Source organism: Perognathus longimembris, chromosome 3 (assembly GCF_023159225.1).
Source record: "Perognathus longimembris pacificus isolate PPM17 chromosome 3, ASM2315922v1, whole genome shotgun sequence".
Classification (NCBI taxonomy): Eukaryota; Metazoa; Chordata; class Mammalia; order Rodentia; family Heteromyidae; genus Perognathus; species Perognathus longimembris.
This window is the reverse complement of record NC_063163.1, coordinates 63,239,873-63,267,620: the sequence shown is the minus strand read 5'-3', so window position 1 is coordinate 63,267,620 and position 27,748 is coordinate 63,239,873. Positions and strand designations below refer to the sequence as shown.

The 27,748-nt window shown below is 41.0% G+C and overlaps 1 protein-coding gene and 1 long non-coding RNA gene across 5 annotated transcripts in view; one reads left to right on the top strand and one right to left on the bottom strand.

The window, feature by feature from the left end:
• Parp4 (poly(ADP-ribose) polymerase family member 4) overlaps positions 1–27,748 on the bottom strand; it is an 87,609-nt gene that overhangs the window by 35,431 nt on the left and 24,430 nt on the right. For all 4 annotated transcript variants that reach the window (XM_048341676.1, XM_048341675.1, XM_048341678.1 and 1 more), the window contains exons 10-20: positions 26,904–27,064; positions 20,924–21,061; positions 16,803–16,898; positions 16,118–16,301; positions 14,751–14,907; positions 11,006–11,130; positions 10,076–10,207; positions 8,153–8,239; positions 3,825–3,989; positions 2,314–2,360; positions 1,285–1,363 (exon numbers count right to left, since the gene is read on the bottom strand). In XM_048341676.1, the coding sequence (XP_048197633.1) occupies positions 1,285–1,363; positions 2,314–2,360; positions 3,825–3,989; positions 8,153–8,239; positions 10,076–10,207; positions 11,006–11,130; positions 14,751–14,907; positions 16,118–16,301; positions 16,803–16,898; positions 20,924–21,061; positions 26,904–27,064 (1,371 nt within the window). The remainder of the gene's footprint in view (positions 1–1,284; positions 1,364–2,313; positions 2,361–3,824; positions 3,990–8,152; positions 8,240–10,075; positions 10,208–11,005; positions 11,131–14,750; positions 14,908–16,117; positions 16,302–16,802; positions 16,899–20,923; positions 21,062–26,903; positions 27,065–27,748) is intronic.
• LOC125348452 lies at positions 13,431–20,255 on the top strand. The gene is made up of 3 exons (XR_007210374.1): positions 13,431–13,443; positions 15,325–15,327; positions 20,194–20,255. It is a non-coding gene; the product is annotated as an uncharacterized LOC125348452 (long non-coding RNA).

Here is a 27,748-nt window from a genome sequence, read left to right as displayed (position 1 = left end):
AGCTTAGACTGGGGAGTGTTCAGTCTAATGGAACATTAAAAGACTTAGTTGTCAGGTGCCTGTGTTTACCTTCCGCGAACACTCAGAGCTGCTAACTGAGCTTCTCAAGTCTCAGTCTAAATTACAGGGAGAGAGACAGGGTCACCACACATTGGGAAAGGCCTCCAACTTGAAATGTGGATACAAGCAAACAAACAAAAAAGGAAATATATTTTTTCAGCTGGGCACTGATGGCTCATGCCTATAATCCTAGCTAGTCAGGAGGCTGAGATCAGAGGATCACAGGTCAAAAAAAGTTCAGGCAGACAAATCCAAGAGGTTCGTGTGTGTGTGTGCATGCACACGTGTGTGTGTGTGTGTGTGTATGTCTATGTGCAACAGTACTGGGGTTTAAGCTCAGAGGAGCCTTAGTACCGTCCTTTTGCTTTCTTGTTCAAGGCTAGCCCTTTACCACTTGAGCCACAGTTCCACTTCTTTTTAGTGTTTCACTGGAGATAAGAGTCTCACAGATTTTTCCTGCCCAAGCTGGCTTCAAACCATGATCCTCAGATCTCAGCCTCCTGAATATCTAGGATTACAAGTATAAGCCACTGATATCCAGACTCCTATAGTCGAATTAACCAGCAAGAAGCCCAAAGTGGCTAAACCAAGTGCTAGAGGCTCACACCCTCATCTCCAATTAACTACCAAAGAGAGCTAGAAGAGGAGCTGCTGCTCAAGTGGTAGAGGTTTGGCCTTGAGTAAAAAAGCTCGAGAATAGTGTCTAGGCTCTGACTTCTAGTCCCAAAACTCTCTCTCTCTCTCTCTCTCTCTCTCTCTCTCTCTCTCTCTCTCTCTCTCTCTCTCTCACACACACACACACACACACGAAGTGGAATGGTGCTTCAAGTGGTAACAAAATAAGGGAGTGAAGAAAGACCCAGTACCAGCATGTAAACAAACAAAAATATAAATAATTTAAAAAGGGAAGTTAAAGCTGGTACCAGTGACCTAATCTGTAACCTTTGCTATTGTGAAGGATGATATCTCAGGATTGAGGTTCAAAGCCAGCCCAGGCAGGAAAGTCCATGAGACTTTTATCTCCAATTAACTACCACCACACACACACAAAAAAAAAAAAAGAAAGAAAGAAAGAAAAAAAAAGCCAATGGGATGTGATATGACAAAGGAAACAGGAGAAAACATATTTTCAGAGACAAGGATAATACCTACTATCCAGAAGGTATACATTGATGATGAGGGTAGGGGGAGCTTTTTTGCTTCAGAAAACAAAGATTCACTGACCTTTTGTTTCAGTTTATGTGTGTCACTGGAAATGAATTGTATCACATATGGCATTTCAATGGACAGAGCCAAGGAGAAGCTACCAGAAATGAAGACAAGACCGTCTTAGTATATCTTAAATTGCTTATAGAAGTTGTTTTAAATAATTGCTTTGTTTTGTGGTGCTGAGTTTAAACACAAAGCCTCATGCATAGTAAACAAGCACTCTGCCAGATTTAACCACCCAGTCCTTCAGATTATTGTATTCTAGTTCATTTCACTTATTAAAATATTTATTTATTGCCAGTTATTTATTTTGTGCTCCCTTGTCCTTTTCCCTCAAGACTGGCATTCTACAATTTGAGCCACACTTCCACTTTGCAGCTTTAAAAAAAAAAATCTCATTGGTGGTAAGAGTCTCACAGTTTTATGCCTAGATTGGCTTTGAACTATGAACTATATCTCAGCCCACTGAGTAGCTAGGATTATAGCTGTAATCTACCAGCACCCTGCTTCATTTAAATAATTGTTTTTTTTTGTTTGTTTGTTTTTTGGCCAGTCCTGCGGCTTGGACTCAGGGCCTGAGCACTGTCCCTGGCTTCTTCTTGCTCAAGGCTAGCACTCTGCCACTTGAGCCACAGCGCCACTTCTGGACATTTTCTGTATATGTGGTGCTGGGGAATCGAACCTAGGGCCTCATGTATAGGAGGCAAGCACTCTTGCCACTAGGCCATATCCCCAGCCCCTCATTTAAATAATTTTGAATGAGAATCTATCTATCTATCCATCTATTCCCAGTCCTGGAGCTTGAACTCAGCCCTGGGTGCTGTCCCTGAGCTTCTTTTGCTCAAGGCTAGCTAGCACTCTACCCCTTGAACCAAAGTGCCTTCTGGTTTTTTCTGTTTATGTGGTACTGGGGAATCGAACCCAGGGCTTCATGCATGCTAGGCAAGCACTCTACCACTAAGCCACATTCCCAGTCCTAAATGAGAATTTATGAAGCTAATATCTACTGAATGACTTGGCAGGTTTAATATTTAGGATACTAACCTTTGCTTTGCTCCTATTTCCTTTATATAGACCTTCTCTACTGTATCCTGTTAAGAGAAAAATATGTATATAATTCATATACAGTGGGGACCTTGGCAAGAACACTCAGATAGCAGCAACAAGACACATGGTTCCATTTCCATATGCTGAGACCCACACCTTTAGTCCATAAAATGACAGTAACTTGCACAATTCAACTAATATCGGGGATCACATCTGATTATTTTGATAGATTTTTTCATTGCTACTTAGGTCTATCTCTGTGTACATACAAGTCTTAGCACACACAACTGGCACACATAAATACAAAGTAAGAGATTTGGAAAGACATATACTAAAGCTTAGTAGTTGATCTCCAGGTGACAGAGTTAAAGATTGTTATTAAATGTTCTTGTTTGTCTTTTCAGGGTCTTGCTTTGTAGCCCAGGCTGGCTTTGAACTTCTGATTTTTGCACCTGAGTGCTTGGACTATAGGTGTATCTCACTGCACCTGGCTTAAGGATGGTTTTAATTGTCTTCTTTTGGCTAATATAGCATGGTTGTGCTTCTCTAAATTCTTTTTTGGAGTGTGAGCCAGCACTGGAACTTGAACTTCCCATTCTTACACAGCTTTTTTGTTCATGGCTGACACTCTACCACTTCAGCCATGCCTCCAGATCTGGTTTTTTTGCTGGTTAACTGGAGATAAGAGTCTCAAAGATTTGTTTGTCCAGGCCTACTTTGAATCATGCTCATCAGATCTCAGTCTCCTGGGTAGACAGGATCATGGTCATAGTTCTGGTGCCTGGCCTGTGTCTTTATTCTTTTCCTTTTATAAACATTAAATGTTTCTAAATGCATACATGTGGGGCTGGGAATATGGTCTAGTGGCAAGAGTTCTTGCCTCATATACATGAAGCCCTGGGTTCAATTCCTCAGCACCACATATATAGAAAATGGCCAGAAGTGGCGCTGTGACTCACGTGACAGTGCTAGCATTGAGCAAAAAGAAGCCAGGGACAGTGCACAGGCCCTGAGTTCAAGGCCACTGGCAAAAAAAAAAAAAAAATGCATACATGTGAAAGATATTTTCTTTTTTTTTTTTTTTGCCAGTCCTGGGGCTTGGACTCAGGGCCTGGGCTCTGTCCCTGGCTTCCTTCTGCTCAAGGCTAGCACTCTACCACTTGAGCCATAGCGCCACTTCTGGCTTTTTCTGTTTATGTGGTACTGAGGAATGAAACCCAGGGTTTCTTGCATGTTAGGCAAGCACTCTGCCACTAAGCCACATTCCCAGTCACCAAATATCTTTTCATTTGGCTGAAAAGCATTCATTTGGCACTCTACACCAAAAAAAAAAAAAATAGGTCTCTGTCTGTTTATCTGTCTGTCTGTATCTCTCTTGTGCTGGACATTGAACTCAGGGCTTTCCATGTGTTAGGCCAATGAGCTATACCTGCTGCCCAATGGCCTGTGTATAAATCCCCCCATCACCCCAAAACATGCCCCTTCAAAAGTTATGTTAAGCCACTGACCTGAAGGTTCTCATTCAAAGCCTTGTGCTGTTGCCAAGGTGCGACTGTGGCGGGCATGAAGAAGACGGCAACAGGACCTTGGATGCTGAGTTCTGTGATGTAGGTAATTTTGATCAGGACTTTAGCCTTAGGAGGTAAGTTTCCAACACTAACAGTAAAAACATCCTGAAATAGAAACATATGACTTAATTTGCAACTCAAAAGTATTGGCATTCTGCAACTCAAAGATATTGCTATTCCATGAAAACTATTTCCCCATATTATTTAAATGACTTGAATTTCTTTAAAAAAATCAATTTGAATTTCATCAGTCAAATTCTTCTCCAGAAAACAGTAATTATAGAACCTAGAAGATACATTGGTGGTTTGAAAAGCCTTGGGACTATTTACTAGGGGTGGGGACAGGGAGACATTTCTGGAAGTCAGAGAAGAGGAGGGCCCTTGGGACTGTGAGCCAATTGACTCTAGTGTTGACAGAGCCAAAGCAACTTCTTCTAAGCATGGCTTTCACTTAGTCTTCTCACCCTACTGTTATTACTATATTAGAAAATAATTTTTTTTTTTTTTGGCCAATTCTGGGGCTTGGACTAAGGGCCTGAGCACTGTCCCTGGCTTCTTTTTTGCTCAAGGCTAGCACTCTGCCACTTGAGCCACAGCGCCACTTCTGGCCGTTTTCTGTATATGTGGTGCTGGGGAATTGAACCCAGGGCCTCATGTACACGAGTCAAGCACTCTTGCCACTAGGCCATATCCCCAGCCCGAAAATAATTTTTTGTATATGCTGGTCTTGGGGAGTTGTCTCCGAGCTTCTTTCACTCAAGGCTAACACTCTACCACTTGAGCCACAGCTCCACTTCTGGCTTTTGCAGTAGTCACTTGGAAGTAAGAGTCTCACAGACTTTAATGCCTGGGCTGGTTCAAACCTTGTTTTTTAGATCTCAGCGTCCTGAGTAGCTAGGACTACAGGTGTGAGCCACCAATGCCTTGCTCTCTGTCTCTGTCTCTACATATACATACACATATACGCATACCTAAGTAAATAAACAATTTATTTCTAAATAAATGAAATGATTACAAAATTGCTTTCTTAGAAAAATATTTAGTTTTCACCAGTCACTAGTGGCTCATGCCTATTATCCAAGCTACTTAGGGGGATGAAATTTGAGGATTGTAGTTCAAAGCCAGCCCAGGTAGAAAAAACTGTGAAACTCTTACCTCCAATTAACTAGCAAAAAAAAAAAGCTTGAAGTGGAGGTGTGGCTCAAGTCCTACCACTGTTATCCTTAAGTGGAAAAGCCTTGCAAGAGTGGGAGACCCTGAGTTTAAGCCCCAGAACTGGCATATACACAAAGAATATTTAGTTTTCTTGGAGTAGGATATTGACAATCACCATAGAGGTAGCCACTTCATATCTAGCTAGGGCAGAATTAAAGAAACGTTACATGTTTGTTTGTTTTTTTCTGATACCAACAGAGGTCCTTTCAACATCTCCAACTGCATTTACAATTCTAGTTAAACACTTACTATAGAAATTAAATATATGTACATAGGCACATGGAAGATTAATGTAGGAGTAAGGGTTAAATCATTACTTTTTTATGGCAGTACTGGTGCTTGAACTCGAGGCCTCACATTCTCCCTCAGCTTTTTCTGCCTAGGGCTGGTACTCTACTACCTGAGCCACAACTCTACTTCTGGCTTTTTGCTGGTCATTTAAAAATAGTCTTCAGATTAGTCTACCTGGGTGGGCTCTGAACCTTGATTTTCAGATCTCAGCCTCAGGAGTAGCTAGGATTATAGGTATGGGCCATGGTGCCTCTTAAGTAATTGCTTTTGACCTCAAGGGTGTTCATTTGGAGGGTGGATAAATAAACAATAAAGGAGCATTGCATTTCAGAGTTAACAATACCAACTATAAAGAAAGTATATGAATAAAAGCCCAGGGGCCTTTTAAGAGGCTGCCATTTAAATAGAAAGCTATCATTCTGTTTACACATTGGATAAAGGTAGTTGCAAGATGATGTCACTTTCACTATAGCCTGTAATCTACAGGACTGTAACTTATCTTGAACCAATCTGTCAGGCAAACTGAATCCTGAAGACTGGCAAGCCCTTCTTTGGACAGCTGGGACACACAAACCATGCGAATTCTTTGGTTTTTTTTTTGGCCAGTCCTGGGCCTTGGACTCAGGGCCTGAGCACCGTTTCCCTGGCTTCTTCCCGCTCAAGGCTAGCACTCTGCCACCTGAGCCACAGCGCCCCTTCTGGCCGTTTTCCATATATGTGGTGCTGGGGAATTGAACCAAGAGCTTCATGTGTAGGAGGCAAGCACTCTTGCCACTAGGCCATACTCCCAGCCCAAACCATGCGAATTCTGACAGACTTACTGACACAGAATCACTGGGAGCTCCTGACCCCAGCGGAGTTGACTTATTCTCACAAGCTTCTATCTTATTTTCTCCTGGGTCCATTACAAAGACCAGGGCAGGCCAGGAGCCCCCAAAAAGCCGCTCTTTGCAGAGCAAGTGAAGGGCCAGGGGCTGGCTACTGCTGGGGACAGTCATGGACCCACCCTCTTCTCTGGGTCCTTTCCCCCCATGAAGCAAAAGCCTGACGCTGCTCGTAAAGGACAACAAACCCCTTTTTTCCATGGCTACCTGGAAAGGGGCAGTAGAATGAGAAAATCTTAATACCCCAGTGTGGCTGGGAATGTGGCTTAGTGGTAGAGTGCTTGCCTAGCATGCATGGAGTCCTGGGTTTGATTCCTCAGTACCACATACACAGAACACATACACATACACAGAAAAGGCCAGAAGTGGTGGTGTGGTTCAAGTAGTAGAGTGCTAGACTTGAGCACAGAGAGGCTCAGGGACAGTGCCTAAGCCCTGAGTCCAAGCCCCAGGAATGACCAAAAAAAAAAAAAAAAAAAAAAAAAATACCCCCGTGACCACTGCTTGAGAGAACAGAAGCAAAAATGGTCTCCCCCTTGGGGGAATAGGCCAAATCCTCCTAGGCCTCAGATCCTGCATTAGTACAGTGTAGGAAATGCAGGGAGCTGTCATCCACACTCGTAACAGACACAAGGCAGAATTTGGCTGTTGCCAGGGTAATAGACGGGAGGAGGTTTTTAGCCTGGAAAAATATCAAAATTCCAAATCTGAAGTATACTTTCCATTAAATGTATTGCTTTTACACTATTATGAAATTGGAAAATTCAGTCTAAAGTCAGAGAGTCTTTGCTGAAGTGTATATTTATGTCTATGTGTGTTTGTAGATATTATCCTGAGAATGTTATATGTTTAACATATAACATTACTATGTTAAGTACTACATAATGTATAATGTGCATACATGCTATATATTGTATATATGACATTCTCAACATGTAAATGATTTTATTAGTCTACAACTTAATAGACATCTGTCTTTTCACTCTGTTTGAGAAGAGTGGCTTCAAAATTATAATAAAATCAACACCTTGTCAAAAAATTTGTGTTCAATTAATAAATAAATTAAAAAATTATAATAAAATAAAATTCAATTAAAAAATGGGGGTCGGAGATTTAGCTTGGTGGAGGAGCACTTGCTTGGCAAGTGTCCTGAGTTCGATCCTCAACTCTGCAAAAACAAAGAAAATATGTTCCCAGCAATCAGAAGCTAACAAATATACAATTTGAATTTATTTAATATAAACATGTGGTAATTGTGTGTGTGTGTGTGTGTGTGTGTGTGTGTGTGTGTGAATGCATGTGCCAGTACTGGGGTTGGAACTCAGGTCTCACATTCTTGCTTAGCTTTTTCAATCTGAGTAAGTGCTCTTGAGTAAGTGCCACTTCTAGCGTTTTGCTTGGTAGTTAATTGGAGATAAGTCTCTCAAATTTGTCTGCCTGGGCTGGCTTTAAATTGGGATCCTCAGATCTCAGTCTCCTGAGTAGCTAGGATTACAGGTGTGAGCCACTAGCACCTGGCCAACCCCAGGCTTTGTACATTCACTTTAGCTAGGCACTAATAGTATTAACTATTTTCTAGTGAAATATATTACATGCATGCATCAGAAGATGAAAGTGTACCCCAAAGGTTTTCCTTATAGTAGCACTTCTGGAAATTCTGACCCCATGATGACAACTGGTCTTCCTCTTTATTGTGTAATACCGATCTCAGGTCTTCCTTTATTTAGAAAACTCACATGGGTCTGAGTAACCTGGCCTCCTCTCTTACAAGGGAACTTGTAAGCCCCTAATTGTAAATTCTCTTGGTTTCTATATGACTTTTGTACTTCACATCCTTCCTATAAGCATGTCTTCTAAGGGAACTGTGTCCTGCCATACCGGAGCATCTTGGTCCATCAGGTAAGCACCGTGGCCCTCGCGGATGGCTTCTCGGTATTCTCGCTGGGCTTCTTCCTTTTCTTTGATCTGTAAATGAGTATTTTTAAGCCACATTACAAAAGGAGCAACTTCAGACCTTTGTAAGAAAAGTGTCATCCATGTTTAATCATTTTTTTTGAGACAAGGTCACTTTATGTTGATAAACAATAAAAAGACATAGCAATTATGAACATTTATACACCAAATATTAGCACGCACATCCATTTACATAAAACAAACACTACTGAACATAAAACACAAAACTGCATAAAAATAATAGTAGATGGCTTCAATTCTCAACTTTCAGAAATAGGTTATTCAGATGTAACAAAAAATTCAACAAATATGATCCAGAACTAAGTAACCCTGTAGATCTAGTAGACTTTGAGATGTCTATAATAGTTGCCCTAATTACACTCTAGTACATAACTACTATAGAAATCAATATGGAGACTCCTCAAAAAAACTAAAAAAATATGACACTATTCTACCATTCTTGGACATGTTTACATTTCTAGGATTGTGAATCAATTTATAAGAGGGATTCCTGCACACCCATATTTATTGCAGCCCTATTTTTAGTAGCCATGTCGTGGAAGCAGTCTAGGTGCACAGATACGAATGAGTGAATGGATAAAGAAAATGTGGTATATACATACACACGGAGTGTTATTCATCTGCGGAAAGAATGAAATTATGTCATTTGCAAGAAAATGGGAAAAACTGGAGAGCATGCTAAGCAAGATAAGCTAAAATAAAGCCAAATATTTTATGACTTAGTTCATATGAAGAATTCTGGCCAAGACTAAGGATCTGAACAGAAATTCCTTATGAGAAATACAAATGATCAATAAACACATAAAAATTTTGAATATCATTAGTCATCAGGAAAATGCAATGCACAACTACACTGAGATATCATCTTGAGTCAGAGTGGCAATTATTAAAAATAAAATGCTGGCAAGGATGTGAGAAGTAGGGCTGAGGATATGGCCTAGTGGCAAGAGTGCTTGTCTCATATACATGAAGCTCTGGGTTCAATTCCCCAGCACCACATATACAGAAAATGGCCAGAAGTGGCACTGTGGCTCAAGTGGCAGAGTGCTAGCCTTGAGCAAAAAGAAGCCAGGGACAGTGCTCAGGTCCTGAGTCCAAGGCCCAGGACTGGCAAAACAAACAAACAAACAAACAAAAAACCCAAAACAAAACCAACCAAACAAACAAAAAAATGTATAAAATATTCAAAAAAAGGTGTGAGAAGTAACTCTAATATACTGTTTATTCTTTTTTTTTTTTGGCCAGTCCTGGGGACTGGACTCAGGGCCTGAGCACTGTCCCTGGCTTCTTCTTGCTCAAGGCTAGCACTCTGCCACTTGAGCCACAGCGCCCCTTCTGGCAATTTTCTGTATATGTGGTGCTGGGGAATCGAACCCAGGGCCTCATGTATATGAGGCAGGCACTCTTGCCACTAGGCCATATCCCCAGCCCCCTGTTTATTCATTTTTAAATTAAATTTTTTTTTGTGCGTGTTCCAGTTTTGGGGCTTAACTTAGGCTCGTGCTCTATCACTTGAGCCACACCTCCACTTCTGGCTCTTTGCTGGCTAATTGGAGGTAAGAGTCACACAAATTTTTCTGCCCAGGTGGGCTCTGAACCATGAACCTCAGGTCTCAGCTTCCTGAGTAGTTAGGATGACAGGTGTGAACCACTAGAGGTTGGCTCAGGAGGCTACTTAAGTGAATTGGTTCCTCAAATAATTATTTTGTTCTTTGATAAGGCTTGTTACTCGTGTTATAGCCACAGTAAGTAAGATAATGAAGATTTGGGTAAATGTCAGAAAGAGACCAAAAGCTAAGAGCAGTCTCAGGCACTTTGTTTGCTTACCTCTCCTACCACGTGCTTCTCATTAATGAATGCCTCAAAGCCACACACAGCTGCTTTATCATCCAAAGGGAAGATATATTTTGCCTCAATGGGCACATGGCTTTGATTTGTGTATGTTTGAAAAACAATAACCTGAAGTAGGAAAATAAAAGCCATAAACGTGATTAAGCCACATGGGACACTTACAGGGAAAACTACTGAAAATAATTATGCAAATTCAGTTTATAATCATTGAGCTTTTATCATATCTCACCCCTGGCCACACAGGTAACTTTTTCGTTTTGAACTCACAGAGTCTGAGTGCTGTTCCTGAGCTTGTCTACTCAAGGCTGCTACTCTACCACTTGAGCCACACTTTTACTTCCAGCTTTTTAGAGGTTAATTGAAGATAAGGGTCTCATGGACTTGCCCACCTAGGCTGACTTTGAACTATGAACCTCAGCTCTTAGCCTCCAGAGAAGCTGGGATTAGAGGAGACACTGCAGAGTAAGGCAGCTCACAGGTGCCTGACGGAGGTAGGAAGTCCTGGGAATGAGCTAAGGGAAGCCTTTTCATACCAAAGATGTTGCTGTTTCCTAAATGGGCTGGGCACTCCCAGAATACTAATGTTCTTGCTCTTAGGATGGTACCATGTCCTAATAAACCCACGGCAGACTGAACATATCCTAAGCACAACGTGCATTCAGTGAAGAAACTTTAGAGATAAAGCTGCTGCTCTTGATTATCTATGGAGTCCACATTTGTGACTTAAGCCAATTGTGGATGGAAAATATTGTGTCTGTCCAGAGATTTTCACACTAATTTGCCCACAGTTATTATCCCCCAAACAATCTTAACATATATTTCATTCAGTTGATGCAATTGTAATTGAATTCTCACTTATGATTTATATCTACTTTAGTTAAGATCACAAAATTACTGAGCGCATACCTGGGCTACAAAGTCTATCACTCTTCCCTTGATGTGAACCTCCTCCAGAGGAACTGGACACCCCCCAGAGTCCTGAAGGCCAGCCTTGCCATCGCTAGGACGTTTGCTGTCTGGTAACTGGTAATCTGCATATTACAAATAAAAAACATCAACTTTTAAAAATAATCAGTGTTCTGTATTTTTTGTTTGTTTTTTGTCCATGTTGGGGCTTGGGTGCTGTCCCTGAGCTCTTCAGCTCAAGGCTAGTACTCTACCTCTTTGAGCCACAGTGCCACTTCTGGTTTTCTGGTGGTTAACTGGAGATAAGAGTTTCACGGACTTTTCCTGCCAGGGCTAGCTTCTAACCGTGATCCTCAGATCTCAGTCTCCTGAGTAGCTAGGATTACAGGCGTGAGCCATCAGCCCCTGGCTTTGTTTTTTATTTTATCTCTATTTGTTGTCCATCCCGTCTTATATTTTTTTGAATAATTACTTATTTATTGTCAAGGTGATTACAGAGGGGTTACAATTCTCTTGAATATTTTGAAAAATATGAATAAATAATGCAATGTTTCCTTTGTTTGTTTGTTTTTCTGATACTGGGTTTGCATTTAGGACCTCAATTTCTTGCTTGGCTTTTTTGTTCAAGGCTGGCATTCAACCATCTGAGCCACAGATCCATTTTTGGCTTTTTGGTGATTAATTGGAGATAAGTCTCTCACATTTGTCTGTTTGAGCTGGTTTCAATTTGGATTCCTCAGATCTCAGTCTCCTGAGTAGCTAGAATTACAGGTGCAATCTAACACCTGATGCTAAGATTTGTTTGTTTGCTTATTTTGAGATGAGCTCTCACTATGTAGCCCAGGCTGACCTTGAACTCAGAATCCTCCTATCTCAGCCTTCCAAGTGCTGAGATTGTAGATGCATTACCAAATCTCGATGACATTTTATGTTTTGGAATTGCCAATTCTGAAAAGTTAAGCCCACTCAAGGAAAATTGGGGCAATGTTCTCAAGAGACACTTTTACCTTTTAGTTCTACTTTTAAAACATTTGTATATTTTGTAGTGATAAAGGTTAAACCCAGGGTCTCACACATGCAAGGCAAATGCTCTACCATTAAGCTACATCTCCAGCCTTTGCCGTTTAAAACTAGAGGCTTACAGACATCATTGTGTGTGTGTGTGTGTGTGTGTGTGTGTGTGTGTGTGTGTGTGTGTGAGACAGAGAGAGAGAGAGAGAGAGAGAGAGAGAGAGTGAGCTTGCCCATATGCACATGAGCACATGCCAGTACTAGGCTTGAACTCAGGCACTTTCACCTCGATGCTTTGCTCACAGCTGGTGCTCTACCACTGAGCCACAGTTCTTCTGGCTTTTTCCTGGTTAATTGGGATAAAAGTTGCACAGACTGTCCTGCCCAGCTTTGAACTGCAATACTCAAATTGCAACTTTCTTAATAGCTAGGATTACAGGTATGACCCACCCATGCCTGGTTTAGATTAATTGATTTTTGATACTGGGTTTCAATATGTAACTCAGGTTGGCCTGGAACTTGGATCTTCCTGCCTTTCAGCCTCCCATGTGCTAGGATTATACCCAGCACTTAATGATACAGGTCTTGTTCTTATTCCCATTTGACGGGAAAGAAGTACAGACAGACTATGTGATTTATCCAAGACTGCATAGCCTACTAAGAGTTTGCATGCAAAGACAATCTTCCTGAATCTAAAGCTTCTATACCTATTATGAATCTTAAAATGATTCTACGGATCTCCTGAACTGGGTTTGTCCCCTAAAGGTTCATGTGTTAGAATCTGACTCCGCAGAATGATGATGTTTAGATGTTTAAGAGGTAGGACCTGTTTACCAGCCCTGCCTTTCTCCGGCTTTGTCTCCTGGTGTGATCTTTCCCTCTACTATACATTCCTGCTGTGATCCCATCTTCTAGGAGATCATCATCAGAGTGTAACTGATGCTACTGCTTAGCCCTGGAGCCTCTAAAACTGTGAGCTAAAGAAACCTCCTTTTGCTGGGTGCCACTGGCTCATACCCGGAATCCTAGCTACTCAGGAGGCTGATATATGAGGATCACAGTTCAAAGCCAGCCCTGGCAGAAAAGTCTGTGAGACTCTTCACTCCATTTAACCACAAAGAGGCAGAAGTGAAGCTGTGGTAGAGCACTAGTACTGAGCACCCAGGTCCAGAGTTCAAGTCCCAGGACCAGCAAAAAAAAAAAAAGAAATCCCCTCTAGTCCCTATGTACAAGTTACATCATTCATTTTTAACAGTATACACTGAAAACAATAACTTCATTTGCTCACCCTTCCTCCTTCTATTCCTATATTTCTTCCCCCTCCAAAAAATTGTTTCCCCTTCCTAGCGTTTGTTTTGATAAACTGTACTTCAGATGCTCAGAGGACTTACCCCTTTGGATGCCTCCCCTAGGTATACTGTCCTTTAGTCAGTTTGTGTGTAAACATATTAAACCCTGTATATATTATGTGTCTTTTAGACATAGCTTCCACATATGAAAGGAAACGTACTATTTGTCTAAGCCTGGCTTACTTCACATAACATGATTTGTCCGAGGTCTCTCCATTTCCTTGCAAATGATGTAATATTCTAATAGATGAGTAAATTTCCATTGTATATATGTATCAAATTGTTTTGATCCACTCAATCAGTTGAAGGGTATCTCAGCTGTTTCTATAATGTGGCTATAGTGGCAATGAACATGGTTGTACAAGTGTCTTTACTGTATTCTGACCTGTATAGATGCCTACGAGTAAAGCCTCTTTTTTTTTTTTGCCTCTTTTCTTTATAACATATCTAGGTACTCTGTTTTTAGTAATTAAGAAATGGATCCATATAATAGGTTTTAGTGTTGGCTATGTCTGAAGAATAAGCTTATCATAGGCATTCAAATGTCATGATACAGAAGTTTGATCAAATATCTTGGTTTTTTTTTTTTTTTTGCCAGTCCTGGGCCTTGGACTCAGGGCCTGAGCACTGTCCCTGGCTTCTTCCCGCTCAAGGCTAGCACTCTGCCACTTGAGCCACAGCGCCGCTTCTGGCCGTTTTCTGTATATGTGGTGCTGGGGAATCGAACCTAGGGCCTCGTGTATCCGAGGCAGGCACTCTTGCCGCTAGGCTATATCCCCAGCCCAAATATCTTGTTTTTTTGTTTTTTGTTTTTGCCAGCCCTGGGCCTTGGACTCAGGGCCTGAGCACTGTCCCTGACTTCTTTTTGCTCAAGGCTAGCACTCTGCCACTTGAGCCACAGCGCCACTTCTGGCCATTTTCTATATATGTGGTGCTGGGGAATTGAACCCAGGGCTTCATGTATACGAGGCAAGTGTTCTTGCCACTAGGCCATATTCCCAGCCCTATCTTTTTTTTTTTTTTTTGTGGACAAAATTTTAAAAATGAAATATTTATAAGGTTCAAGATATTATTACCAAACATAAATATAAATCCCACTGAAAATCTGTGTTACGGGGCTGAGAATGTGGCTTAGCAGTAGAGTGCTTACCTAGCATTCATGAAGCCCTGGGTTCGATTCTCAGCATCACATAAACAGAAAAAGCTGGAAGTGACACTGTAGCTTAAGAGGTAGAGTGCTAGCCTTGAGCAAAAAGAAGCCAAGGACAGTGCTCAGGCCCTGAGTTCAAGCCACTGACAAGAGAACCCAAACCAAAACAAAAAAATCAGCTATGTTACAGTTCTAGAAACATTATCACATAAAACTGCCAACAAAATTATCTTACCTTCAATATTTGAACAAATTAAGTCCTCAGGCCTAAATTCCTCTAAGTCAGTATTAATATGTGGATGAAAGTCCTTTATTTGGTCTCCAGGCAAGCGAAATTTAATAAGGTATTTCATTTTAATCTGGTTGGTTTTATATACAACAAATTCATCATCCTAGAACACACAGAAATTGATTGGTGGTAAAATAACAGTGACAACAATAAGAACAAGTCTTTATGGGCAGTGTTCTCACAAAAATACTTGCACATGTGATATTGAATGAAGAATGAAGAAATACACTCATTATTGTTATTATTGTATATCAGTACTGATGCTTGAACTTGGGGATTTAAGCTATTGTTAGGCTTTTTTGCTCAAGGCAAAAAAAAAAGGGGGGGGGGAGCCACATTTCTACTTTCAGATTTTTAAACTGGAAACAAGAGTCTCTTAAATTTGTCTGCCTAAAGCTGGCTTTGAACCTCTATATTTGGATTTTAGTCTCTTGACTAGATAGGATTACAGGCGTGAGCAACCAGCACCCTGGCAGAAAAAGAGTAATTATTTAAATGAAACAGATGCAAAAAACCTGAGCCTGTTCTTCAGGCACTCAAGCTCCTTTTAGCCTGTTTTGGCAGGGTTTTTTGTTGTTGTTGTTGCTCTTTGTTTTTTTGCCAGTCAGGGACTGGGCCCTATCCCTGAGCTTCATTTGGCCCAAGGCTACCACTTGAGCCAGAGGTCTACTTCTGGCTTTTTTGGGGCAGTTTAACTGGATATAAGAGTCGCAGGCACTTTCTTGTCCAAGCTGGCTTTGAATCATAGTCCTCAGATCTCAGCCTCCTGAGTAGCTAGGATTATAGAAATGAGCACTAGTACTCAGTCCTGCCTCTCTCTCTCTCTGTGTGTGTGTGTGTGTGTGTACACACACACACACACACACACACACACACACACACACTGCCAGTCCTGGGGCTTGAACTCAGGGCCTGAGCACTGTCCCTGGCTTCTTTTTGTTCAGGCTAACTCTCTACCAACTTGAGCCCCAGTGCCACTTCTGGCTTTTTCTGTTTAAATGGTGCTGAGGAATTGAACCCAGGACTTCACGTATACAAGGCAAGCTTTCTACCACTAGGCCACATTCCCAGCCCCTCGTTGTTTCCTAATGTTAAACATACCTCAGGGCTGGGGATATGGCCTAGTGGCAAGAGTGCCTGCCTCGGATACACGAGGCCCTAGGTTCGATTCCCAGCACTACATATACAGAAAACCGCCAGAAGCGGTGCTGTAGCTCAAGCGGCAGAGTGCTAGCCTTGAGCGAGAAGAAGCCAGGGACAGTGCTCAGGCCCTGAGTCCAAGGCCCAGGACTGGCAAAAAAAAAAAACCATACCTCAAAGTCTGTGGGTACAGAGGCTGCTTCTGACACTCCATGCACACTGTCATAGCCTTGTGGTGCCTCCGTTAAGGAAAAGTTCTTCCTGGTTAAGTCCAAACACTTTCCGAGGGCTACATCGCAGATGAGCAGGAATCTGGAGCCATCTGTACTTCCTGGGTGTGCATATTTACTGCTTGAGCTGCGCATGTATAGAAATAAGTATATATCTGTTATTTACAGCTACATCCAACATCACTACATAAACAGGAAATTCATGCCAAGAATCCCTAATCCTAAAATATGCAACCAAAATCTGAAATGCTCCCAAATGCAAAACTTTTTGAGCATTGATACAATGTCACAAGTGAACAATTCCACTCCTGACCTCATGTGACAAAATAGTCAAGATAGAAGTGCACTTCTCTGGGTATAGATTACAGATTACTTCTGTAATCCTAGTTACTCAGGAGGCTGGGATCTGAGGATTATGGTTCAAAGCCAGCTGGAGCACAAAAGTCTGTGAGACTTTTTTCTTTAGTTAACCACCAAAAGCTAGAATTGAAGCTGTAGCTCAAGTGGTAGAACACTAGCCTTGAGCACCAAAATCTCAGGGACAGAGCCCAGGCCCTGAGTTCAAGCCCCATCACTGGAACAAAACACACACACACACACACACACACACACGATGGAGCACACTGACCTGAGTGAATTACTGAAATAAATTCCACTCCCAAGATTCCCAATGTCTGTTCTTTGCACTCCATGATCTTCAACTACTTTGGGTAAAAGCAACCCACTGAAAAGAAAAGAACATTAGAATGCATTACTAGAAGAAAAAAAAATCATTTATCAGAGCCTTGCAATTCTAGCAGAAATGGGAATAAGCAAAGTGTATTTGGCCTCTCTGTGGGTTCCACATTCTTGCATTCAACCAACCACAGATTGAGAATATTCAGCAAAAAAATTCTGTCTGTACTGAACATGGCCAGATAATTTTTTGTTATCATTTTCTCTAAACAACTCTGCACAGCAATTGCTTCCATGAAATTCCCATTGTGTGAGATAATACAAGTTATCTGGAACGCAAATGCTGGTAACTCATACCTGTAATCCTAGCTTCTTAGTCTTCTAAGTAGCTAAGATTTGAGGATCGAGGTTCAACACCATCTCGGGGCAGAAAAATCTGTGATACTCTTATCTCCAATTAACCAGAAGAAAGCCAGAATCGAAGGTATGGCTCAAGTGGTAGAGTACCAGCCTTGAGTAAAAGCCAAGTAAGACTTCGAGGCCCTGAGTTAAAGTGCCAGTCCAGGCACAAAACAAAACAAAACAAACTAACTAACAAACAAAAAACCAAAACCCAACAAGTCATTCATCTACTAAAGACAGGAAAAGAGACTTCATAGAAGAAGCAAGAATGGCCAAAAGACACATGAAGAAATATTCAACATCACTGACTATAAAAGAAATGCAAATCAAAACAACATTGAGATTCCACCTCACCTCAGTTATTAGAATGGCCACTATAAGAAAAGGGAACTCTACTACACTGTTGGTGGGAATGCAAACTTGTTCTATCACTCTGGAAAGCAGTATAGAGTTTCCTCAAAAGACTAAACATAGACCTTCCCTAGGATCTAACAATTCCACTCCTGTGCATTTATCCTATAGATGACAAGCAACACCACACTAAGGATACCAGCACAACCATGTCTATTCCAGCATTATTTACCATAGCCAAGATATGGAATCAACCCAGATGCCTCTCAGTGGACAAATGGATCAAGAAAATGTAATATATATATATAGTAATATATATTATGTAATATATATTTAATATATAAATATTATATATAAATGTAATATATATAAAATATGCTTCCATCAGAAAGAATGATATTGTACCATTTGTAAGGAAATGGAAAGGAAAGAGTTGGAAAAAATTATATTAAGTGAAGTAAGCCACACCCAGAGAAACATAGGTTTCATAGGTTTCATGTTTTCCCTCATTTTTGGTAACTAGAATGTGCCTATAAATCTACAAATGAACACACTAGATGGTTAAAGACAAAAAAAATATCCTGGGACATGGTAAACCCTACAGGTCTCTAGGTATTCACACAGTGAGACTAAAGGAGGATATTCTTAGGAGAGGAACACAAAGGTGCAATAGCTATGTGCATATGATCATATAAAATAATATTTATGGAAATGAGCTCCAGGAAATGGAAACAAGAGGGTTTTTCTTTTTTGTTGCTGTTCTTATTTCCAGTTCCCTTTGTCTTGTTTGTTCATTTATCTGTTTGTGGGAGTGTAAGGGGAGGCACAGAAATGGAGGGGCAAAGGGTGAACAAATGCAGCAGTGATACTAGATAATGAACTATGGTAACTCATAGGTGGGCACAGGACAGAAAAACTGGGAGAGAGGAAGGGAAGAGATGACATTGGCAAAAAGAAATGTACTCTATCTAACTTATATAACTGTAACCCTTCTATATATCACCTTTACAGTAACAATAAATACATTTCAAAAAAATAGTCATCTAGATATGGTGTAAAATACACAGGTAGGAATACTTAGGTTCTACTCAAATATTTCACTCTTTTGTACAAGTTTTAGATTCAGAAGGTCCCACAAGAATTCTCTGAGGGTACCCCCAGAGAATCCAAGGTCCCTAAGGGACCTCTCCATACCATTAACATGTCCCAAGATAAAGTTTGTTTCTTAACACTGTCTTGACCATCACTAGGTAGCTGGTCACAGTTCTTTTTTTTTTTTTTTTGGTTTCTGATTGCTTTTATTTTGGGTATCTTTTTTACAAATCACAGAGCTAAAGACTGTCCTATATTTTCTATTTAACCATCTAAAAGTGAGAACCAAAACACTTATGCCTAGGATGAGTCAGGCCTTCCTTTCTAGAAGCAAAGCTCTTGAAGTGAATGTAAGGCCCTGGCACACACTTCTGTAAATTCTATCTATGAGTGAACTTCAGGCCACTAATGATTGATTGGTTACCCCGATGTAGCTAACACTCTCCTTGGCCCTTATTGCTACAGTCCTATCATACAAGACCCAAGGGTCAAAGTTCTTGCCTCCTTTGGTAAGGCCCATGGTAAACCCAGTCCTGACCAAATCTCTCCCTTGTTCATGACCTCATACTAGTTTATGTTGGATTTAGAGCTCTCAGAGAACTTGACAGAGCAAAACCACGGTTAGCCCTTTGAAAGGGAGGCATCCCTTAGGTGATGCCTTCCGTTATGTTATGTACAGTGTGAATTTTGCATTAGGTGGTTTAATCCTTCCTGGGTTCCTTTCTTCTTCCTTCCTTCCTTTTTTGTCCTGGTACTGGAGCTTGCTCTGGGGCCTGGAATTCTCTCTTGGCTTTTTCAGACAAGGCTAGTACTCTACCACTTAACCTTTCCTGGCAGGCTTTTGCACTTAGATCTTTAGATCTCTGTCTCCTGAGTAGCTAGGATGACAGATGTGAGCCACAGCTCCTGGCTTAATTAATTTTATGAAATTGCTTTTGATACTTGGTGTTGCATAGAAAGGTTATTTCTACTCAAAGATGATTAAAAAAAAACAAGTTTCCATCATGTTAAATGAACACTCTACCTCATCCATCACTTAGTATTATTTATGGTTTCATTGTAAATATTTAAATCTTTGCTCTATATGGAGTTTAAAGAATGAAAGGTCTAATTTCATATTTTTCCAACTGGTTCTCTATTTATCCCTATACTGAAGCACTTCATTCCACAGACATAAAAGCTATTTTTACCATATTCTCCAGTTCCTAAGTTTTTCAGTTTATTTATTTATTTATTTTTTTGGCCAGTCCTGGGCCTTGGCCTTGGCCTGAGCACTGTCCATGGCTTCTTTTTGCTCAAGGCTAGCACTCTGCCACTTGAGCCACAGTGCCACTTCTGGCCATTTTCTATATATGTGGTGCTGGGGAATTGAACCCAGGATTTCATGTATACAAGGCAAGCACTCTTGCTACTAGGCCATATCCCCAGCAGTTTATTTCTTTTTTAAATTTTTGGTGGCACTGAGGTTTGAACTCAGGTCCTTGCAGTCTCACTTGGAGTTTTCAGTCAAGGCTGTTTGTTCTACCTCTTGAGCCATAGTTCCACTTCTATCTTTTTGATGGTTAATCAGAGCTAAGAGACTCAGACTTTCCTGTTTCAGCTGGCATCAAACCCTGATTGTCAGATCTTAGTCTCCTGAGTAGCTAGGATTACAGGTGTGAGCTATAAAGCGCCTAGCTCTGACCCTTCTTCTCAAGTTTTGTTCTAAGACCAGATCGACATGGAAGAGTCATGAAGTGTGGAATCACTTTCTTCATATGACAAGGCCAGTCTTTCAAGAACAATCCATTCCTAGGAAACACACTTTAAAATACACATAAAATTTAAATTATGAACTGAATTTAAAGTTACTTGTATGGAAAAGACCAGTGTTTGTTCACTTTTTTTTTTTTTTTTTTTTTTTTTGCCAGTCCTGGGCCTTGGACTCAGGGCCTGAGCACTGTCCCTGGCTTCTTCCTGCTCAAGGCTAGCACTCTGCCGCTTGAGCCCCAGCGCCACTTCTGGCCGTTTTCTGTATATGTGGTGCTGGGGAATCGAACCTAGGGCCTCGTGTATCCGAGGCAGGCACTCTTGCCGCTAGGCTATATCCCCAGCCCAGTGTTTGTTTACTTTGACGTTGCAGGGATTAGAGATTTCTATAGTTCAGAAAAAAATGAGTGGAAAAGAAAGTAAAATAGCTTCACATTTTTCAGTTTGGAAAACTCTGAAAAATAGATGGCATATGCTTACCGGGACAAAATTCCAACGAAGTTTTGTACAGGGGATCCATGCAACAGGGGTTTCACATTGCCAAGTTTGCTCAGAAACTCTGTGGCTTCATTCACCCTGCCAATTCGAAATATCTGCAAGATGTCTCCTGGACTTTCACTGTAAGGATCAAAAAGATAAACTTGAGATTGCATAGTTGGAAGCAAAAGAAAATATAATTATTCATCGAAAATGGCCCCAAACTTAAATGTCCATTGTGGGCTGGAAACATGGCCTAAGGGCAAGAGTGCTTGCCTCGTATACATGAAACCCTGGGTTTGATTCCTCACCACCACATATATAGAAAAGGCCAGAAGTGGTGCTGTGGCTCAAGAGGCAGAGTGCTAGCCTTGAGCAAAAAGAAGCCAGGGACAGTGCTCAGGCCCTGAGTCCAAGCCCCAGGACTGGCAAAAAAAAAAAAAAAAAAAAAAAGACATATTCTTAAATGTCCATTGTCAAGGAACTGATTTCATGAATTTTGCACATGGGCAGAGACAGAAACTTTTTGAAAAGAGTCTCAGGGGCACAGCAGAGGGAGGGAGATTTGACAAATGGTATTATATCAAACTAAAAAGTTTCTGCACAGCAAAGGACATAGTTCCTAACTAGAAAGACAGCCAACCAATTGGGAAAATATCTTTACCAGCAATACATCAGACTAAGGCCCATAATAGATGAGTGGATCCAAAATATGTGATACAATGGCATTTTACATAGCCATTAGAAAGAATAAAATAATGTCATTTGCAGAGAAGTGGATGCACCTAGAACAAATCATATTAAGTGCGGTAATCCAAGATCAAAGAGACTAACAGCACATGTACTCTGATATGCAGAAGTTAAATCTAAAATGCACTGGGATATGCCAAATTACATAGGATTCTAGACACTCACTACAGTGGGACCAAAAGAGTTTTCTTTATCTGATCATTCTGTTTTTTCTTTATCTGATGATTCTGTATTCTTTACCTCATGTGTGGTGTATTCACCTGTATATCTGGGAGGCGAGGGCACAGAACTTGAGGAAAAAGGGTGAAAAAGTGCAGCAGTGGAGTGTGCTGGACATTAATGAAAGTGAACTACACAACTTGTGGGAGGGACTGGTAGAAAGTGAGGGAACAGAAGACGGTATATGAGCAGAAATGTACTCATTACCTGACTCACATAACTGTCATCCCTTTGTATATCACCTCAATAATAACCATAAAGTAAATTAATAAAAAGGGGAGGCATGATATATAACTGTCGTCCCAGCTGCATCAGGTATTATTAATGGGAGGATCATGGTCCAGGTTGGCCTGGGAAAAAATTCAAGACACTATCTCAAAAAATAATCTGAGGGGAGGGGCTGGGGATATGGCCTAGTGGCAAGAGTGCTTGCCTCGTATACATGAAGCCCTGGGTTTGATTCCTCAGCACCATATATATAGAAAACGGCCAGAAGTGGCGCTGTGGCTCAAGAGGAAGAGTGCTAGCCTTGAGCAAAAAGAAGCCAGGAACAGTGCTCAGGCCCTGAGTCCAAGGCCCAGGACTGGCCAAAAAAAAAAAAAAAAAATAGACTTCTCAGTGGATCACAATAGCTCAAAAGCTATGTATGTACGTTCATATAAGACTATTGTTGACATAGTGTCTACTGTCAACATTACATTTAAAGCCCTAGGCGAATTTCCTTTGGCATAGGCCATGTGGCTATTGTATATGTTCTTGGTACACTGTGTATTATATATGTCTACCTGACCTAGGGAAGGGAAAGAAAAACAGGGTGTAAGATATCACAAGAAATGTACACACGGGCTGGAGATATAGCCTAGTGGCAAGAGTGCCTGCCTCGGATACACGAGGCCCTAGGTTCGATTCCCCAGCACCACATATGCAGAAAACGGCCAGAAGCGGCGCTGTGGCTCAAGTGGCAGAGTGCTAGCCTTGAGCAAAAAGAAGCCAGGGACAGTGCTCAGGCCCTGAGTCCAAGCCCCAGGACTGGCAAAAAAAAAAAAAAAAGAAATGTACACACTGCCCTACTATGTAACTGTACCCCTTGTGCACAACACCTTGTCAAAAATTTTTGTTTAATTAATAAATTATTAAAAAAAAAGAAAGAAAGAAAATTCTTTGATGCTGGGTGCCAGCATCACACTTATAATCCTAGTTACTCATGAGGCTGAGATATGAGGATCACAGTTCAAACCCAGCCTGGGCAGGAAAACCTGTGCAACTCTTATCTCCAATTAACCAGCAAAAGCTAGAAGTGGAGCTGTGGCTCAAGTGGTAGAGAGCAGCCTTAAAGGAAAAAGCCAGTCAGCAAGAGTTCAAGGCCCTGTGTTAAATCCAGTACACACACACACACACACACACCCCCACACACACACACAATTACATAACATAAAGTTAACCACTCTAAGTGTACAACTTAAAAGTGTTCAATACATCCAAAACGTCCCACAACCACCACTTCTGTGTAGTTCCAAACCATTTCATTACTCCAAAAGAGTCTTCATACCCACCTGGTGGTAATCTCTGGTCCCCACAGCACTAGACATTTGCTTTTGTTTCCACAGATTTATTTATTCCTGATATTTCATAAAAATTGGAACACACACAGCCAGGCACCAGAGGCTCATACATGTAATTCTAGCTACCAGTTCTAATATCTAAGCCCTAGTAGTGGCACATCAAACAAACAGCAACAATAAGAACAACTAGGAATGAAGTTGCTAGTTACACAGTAATTCTGTGTTTAATTTATTGAACACTCACCCAAACAATGGTTGCTCCATTTTTTTTTTTTTTTTGCCAGTCCTGGAGCTTGAAGTCAGGACCTGAATACTGTTCCTGGCTTCTTTTTTGCTTAAGGCTAGCACTCTACCACTTGAGCCACAGCACCACTTCCGGCTTTTTCTGTTTATGTGGTGCTGAGGAAACGAACCCAGGGCTTCATGCATGCTAGGCAAGCACTCTACTACGAGGCCACATTCCCAGCCCAGTTGCACCATTTTCTTTTTTTTTTTTTTCTCCAATTTTTATTATCAAACTGATGTACAGAGAGGTTACAGTTTCATACGTTAGGCATTGGATACATTTCTTGTACTGTTTGTTACCTTGTCCCTCATATCCCCCTTCCCCCCTCCCCCTTACCCTTTCCCCCACTGAGATGTTCAGTTCACTTACACCAAACAGTTTTGCAAGTATTGCTTTTGTAGTTGTTTGTCTTTTTTTACCCTGTGTCTCTCAATTTTGGTATTCCCTTTCAATTTCCTAGTTCCAATACCAGTATACACGGTTTCCAATATACTCATATAAGATTACAGAGATAGTATAGGTACAACCACAGGAAGGTGATATAAGAACATCATCAATAATAGAAGCTACAGATACACATGGGACGTTGAAAGTAGTTACAACTGTGATATAACAATTGTCTCCTAACATAGAGTTCATTTCACTTATCATCATCTTATGTGTTCATAAGGGTATAGCTATTGGGCCTTGTGATGCTCTGCTATGACTTGCCTAAACCTGTACTACTTATTCCCAATAAGGGAGACCATAGAGTCCATGTTTCTTTGGGTCTGGCTCACTTCACTTAGTATAATTTTTTCCAAGTCCTTCCATTTCCTTACAAATGGGACAATGTCATTCTTTCTGATAGAGGCATAAAATTCCATTGTGTATATGTACCACATTTTCCTGATCCATTCGTCTACTGAGGGGCATCTGGGTTGGTTCCAGATTCTCACTATGACAAATTGTGCTGCGATGAACATTGTTGTGCTGGTGGCATTACTGTCATTTTGTTTGTGGTCTTTTGGATAGATACCCAAAAGTGGGGCTGCTGGGTCATAGGGGAGTTCTATATTTAGCCTTCTGAGGAATCTCCATACTGCTTGACAGAGTGGCTGAACCAGTTTACATTCCCACCAACAGTGAAGTAGGGTTCCCTTTTGGCCACATCCCCTCCAACCATTGTTATTGTTAGTTTTCTTGATATATGACATTCTTACCGGGTAAGATGGAATCTCAATGTTGTTTTGATTTGCATATCTTTTATGGCCAGTGATGTAGAGCACTTTTTCATATGTCTTTTGGCCATTCTCATTTCCTCATCAGAGAAGTCTCTTTGTAAGTCTTTAGCCCACTTGATGAGGAGGCTATTGGTTCTTTGCGGTTTTGTTTTGAAGGAAGGCAATTTTTTTAGTTCTGCATATATTTTAGATATGAGGCCTTTGTCCATTGAATGGCCAGTAAAGATCTTCTCCCAGTCTGTGGGCTTTCTGTTTATTTTGCGAGCTATGTCCTTTGCCGTGCAGAAGCTCTGCAGTTTGATGCAATCCCATTTGTCCAACCTTTCTTTGATTTGTAGCCTTTCTGGGTCTTTGTTAAGGAAGTTCCGTCCTGCGCCAAGGAGCCCAAGTGTTTCTCCTACTCCTTCCTTAAGTCTTTTCAGGGTGTCTGTTTTGATTTCGAGGTCTTTAATCCATTTGGAATTGATTTTGGTGCAGGGTGATATATAAAGATCTAGTTTTAGTTTGTTGCATGTGTTGAGCCAGTTTTGCCAGCACCATTTGTTAAAGAGGCTATCTTTCTTCCATACTATTGTTTTAGCTCCTTTATCAAAGATTAAGTAGGAGGGGCTGGGGCTATAGCCTAGTGGCAAGAGTGCCTGCCTCGGATACACGAGGCCCTAGGTTTGATTCCCCAGGACCACATACACAGAAAACGGCCAGAAGTGGCGCTGTGGCTCAAGTGGCAGAGTGCTAGCCTTGAGCGGGAAGAAGCCAGGGACAGTGCTCAGGCCCTGAGTCCAAGGCCCAGGACTGGCCAAAAAAAAAAAAAAAGATTAAGTAGTAGTTCTGTGGGTTCATTTCTGGGTCTTCAATTCTGTTCCATTGGTCTTCAGGCCTGTTCCAGTGCCAATACCAAGCTGTTTTTATTACTACAGCTTTATAATACAGCTTGAAGTTGGGTATTGTAATTCCTCCAGCACTGTTCTTTCTGCTTAGGATTGTTTTTGCTATTCTAGGTCTCTTATTGTTCCATATGAATTTCTGGATTGCTTCCTCTATTTCATTAAAAAATGGTGTTGGGATATTAATGGGTATTGCATTGAATTTGTAGATAGCCTTTGGCAATATTGCCATTTTGATTATATTAATCCTCCCAATCCAGGAGCATGGGAGGTTTTTCCATTTCCTTAGTTCTGACTTAATTTCGTTGTTCAAGCTTTTAAAGTTCTCATCAAAGAGGTCTTTCACTTCTTTGCTTAAGGTTATTCCTAGGTATTTTATGTTTTTGGAGGCTATCAGTTGCACCATTTTCATAGCCAGTTGTGTGAGCACTTCGATGTCCCCACATCTTCACCAACACTTAGAGTTTACCAGCAAAAAAATTACAACCATCTTAGCACATACAAAGTGTAGTTGAGACTAGATTTATTATTTTACATATACATGTTTATTTATTTATTAAAAAAATTTTTTTTGTTGGCTTGAACTTAGGGCCTGGGCATTGTCCCTGAGCTTTTCCCTCAAGGCTAGCACTCTACCATTTTGAGCCACAGTGTCACTTCTGGTTTTCTGGTAGTTAACTGGAGATGAGTCTCACAGACTTTCCTGCGCAGGCTCAGCCTCATGAGTAGCTAGGATTACAGGCATGAGCCACTAGCACCCAGCTTTGTTTATTTATTGGTTCTAAGGTTTGAACTCAGGGCATTGGGCTTGCTAGGAAGGTGCTCTGCCATGTGAGTTATGGCTCCAGCTCCATTCATTTAATTTTCCAGGTAATGATCCGGAGGACAGTTCAATGATGTTTTGTTTTGTTATCCAGTGCTAAGGATACAACTTAAGCCCTGTACTTGCTAGGCAAGCACTCTTCCACTGAGCTAACTCCCTAGTCTCATTATCAGAATGAATCTCAAAGAGCATTACATCTGAATAGCTCCCAAGGTATTGATTGCCTTTATGCTTACCTGCAATGAGTCTGCAATACCTCTTTTTCAACCCTGGAAAACTCTTCAGTATTCTGTTCAACATGCTCAATTTTACATCTCAAAGCTTGGTATTTGGCAAAAGATGGCAGGTTGGGCCTGGACAAATGAGTTTCACAGACATTAACCATGTCTCTTACTAGCTGTGGGTAGAAATGATACACAAATGTTACCTATCAGAATTAATATTTCGATTTTATTAGTAGTTTCTTAAAAGGATTGGAAAAAGTCAGTGTCCCCCCCAAAGCTCTCAATATTTCTGCTAGTAGTATATTAAAATTAATAAAAGCTAGTCGGGTGTTCCAGCTATTTGGGAGGCTGAGGCAGGAGGATCACACTTCAGTCTATGAGTTCAAGGCCAGCATTAGCAAAAATCTAGTGAAATCATGTCTCAAAACAACTAATAAAAGAAAATTCTAGTTGGGGATACCTCTATATGAAACCAAAGAAATACTTCAGATAGGATGCTGTGGACTAAGGCTGAGCACAGCAAGGTACTATCAATTTGTGTGTGTGTGGGGTATGTGTGTGTGTGCGCTGGTACTAGGGCTTAAATTCAGGGCCTAGTCACTGTCATTCAGTGTTTTTAAATTTTTGAGTGGTTATAATAAAGGTACCAGAGGGGTTAGGTAAAGAGTGCATTTCTTTTTCTTTCTTTCTTTTTTCTTTGCCAGTCCTGAGGCTTTAACTCAGGGCCTAGGCACTGACACGGAGCTTTTTTTGCTCAAGGTTAGCACTCTGTCACTTGAGCCACAGCATCCATTTCTGGCTTTTTCTGTGTATATGGTACCGAGGAATGGAACCTAGGGTTTCATGCATGCTAGGCA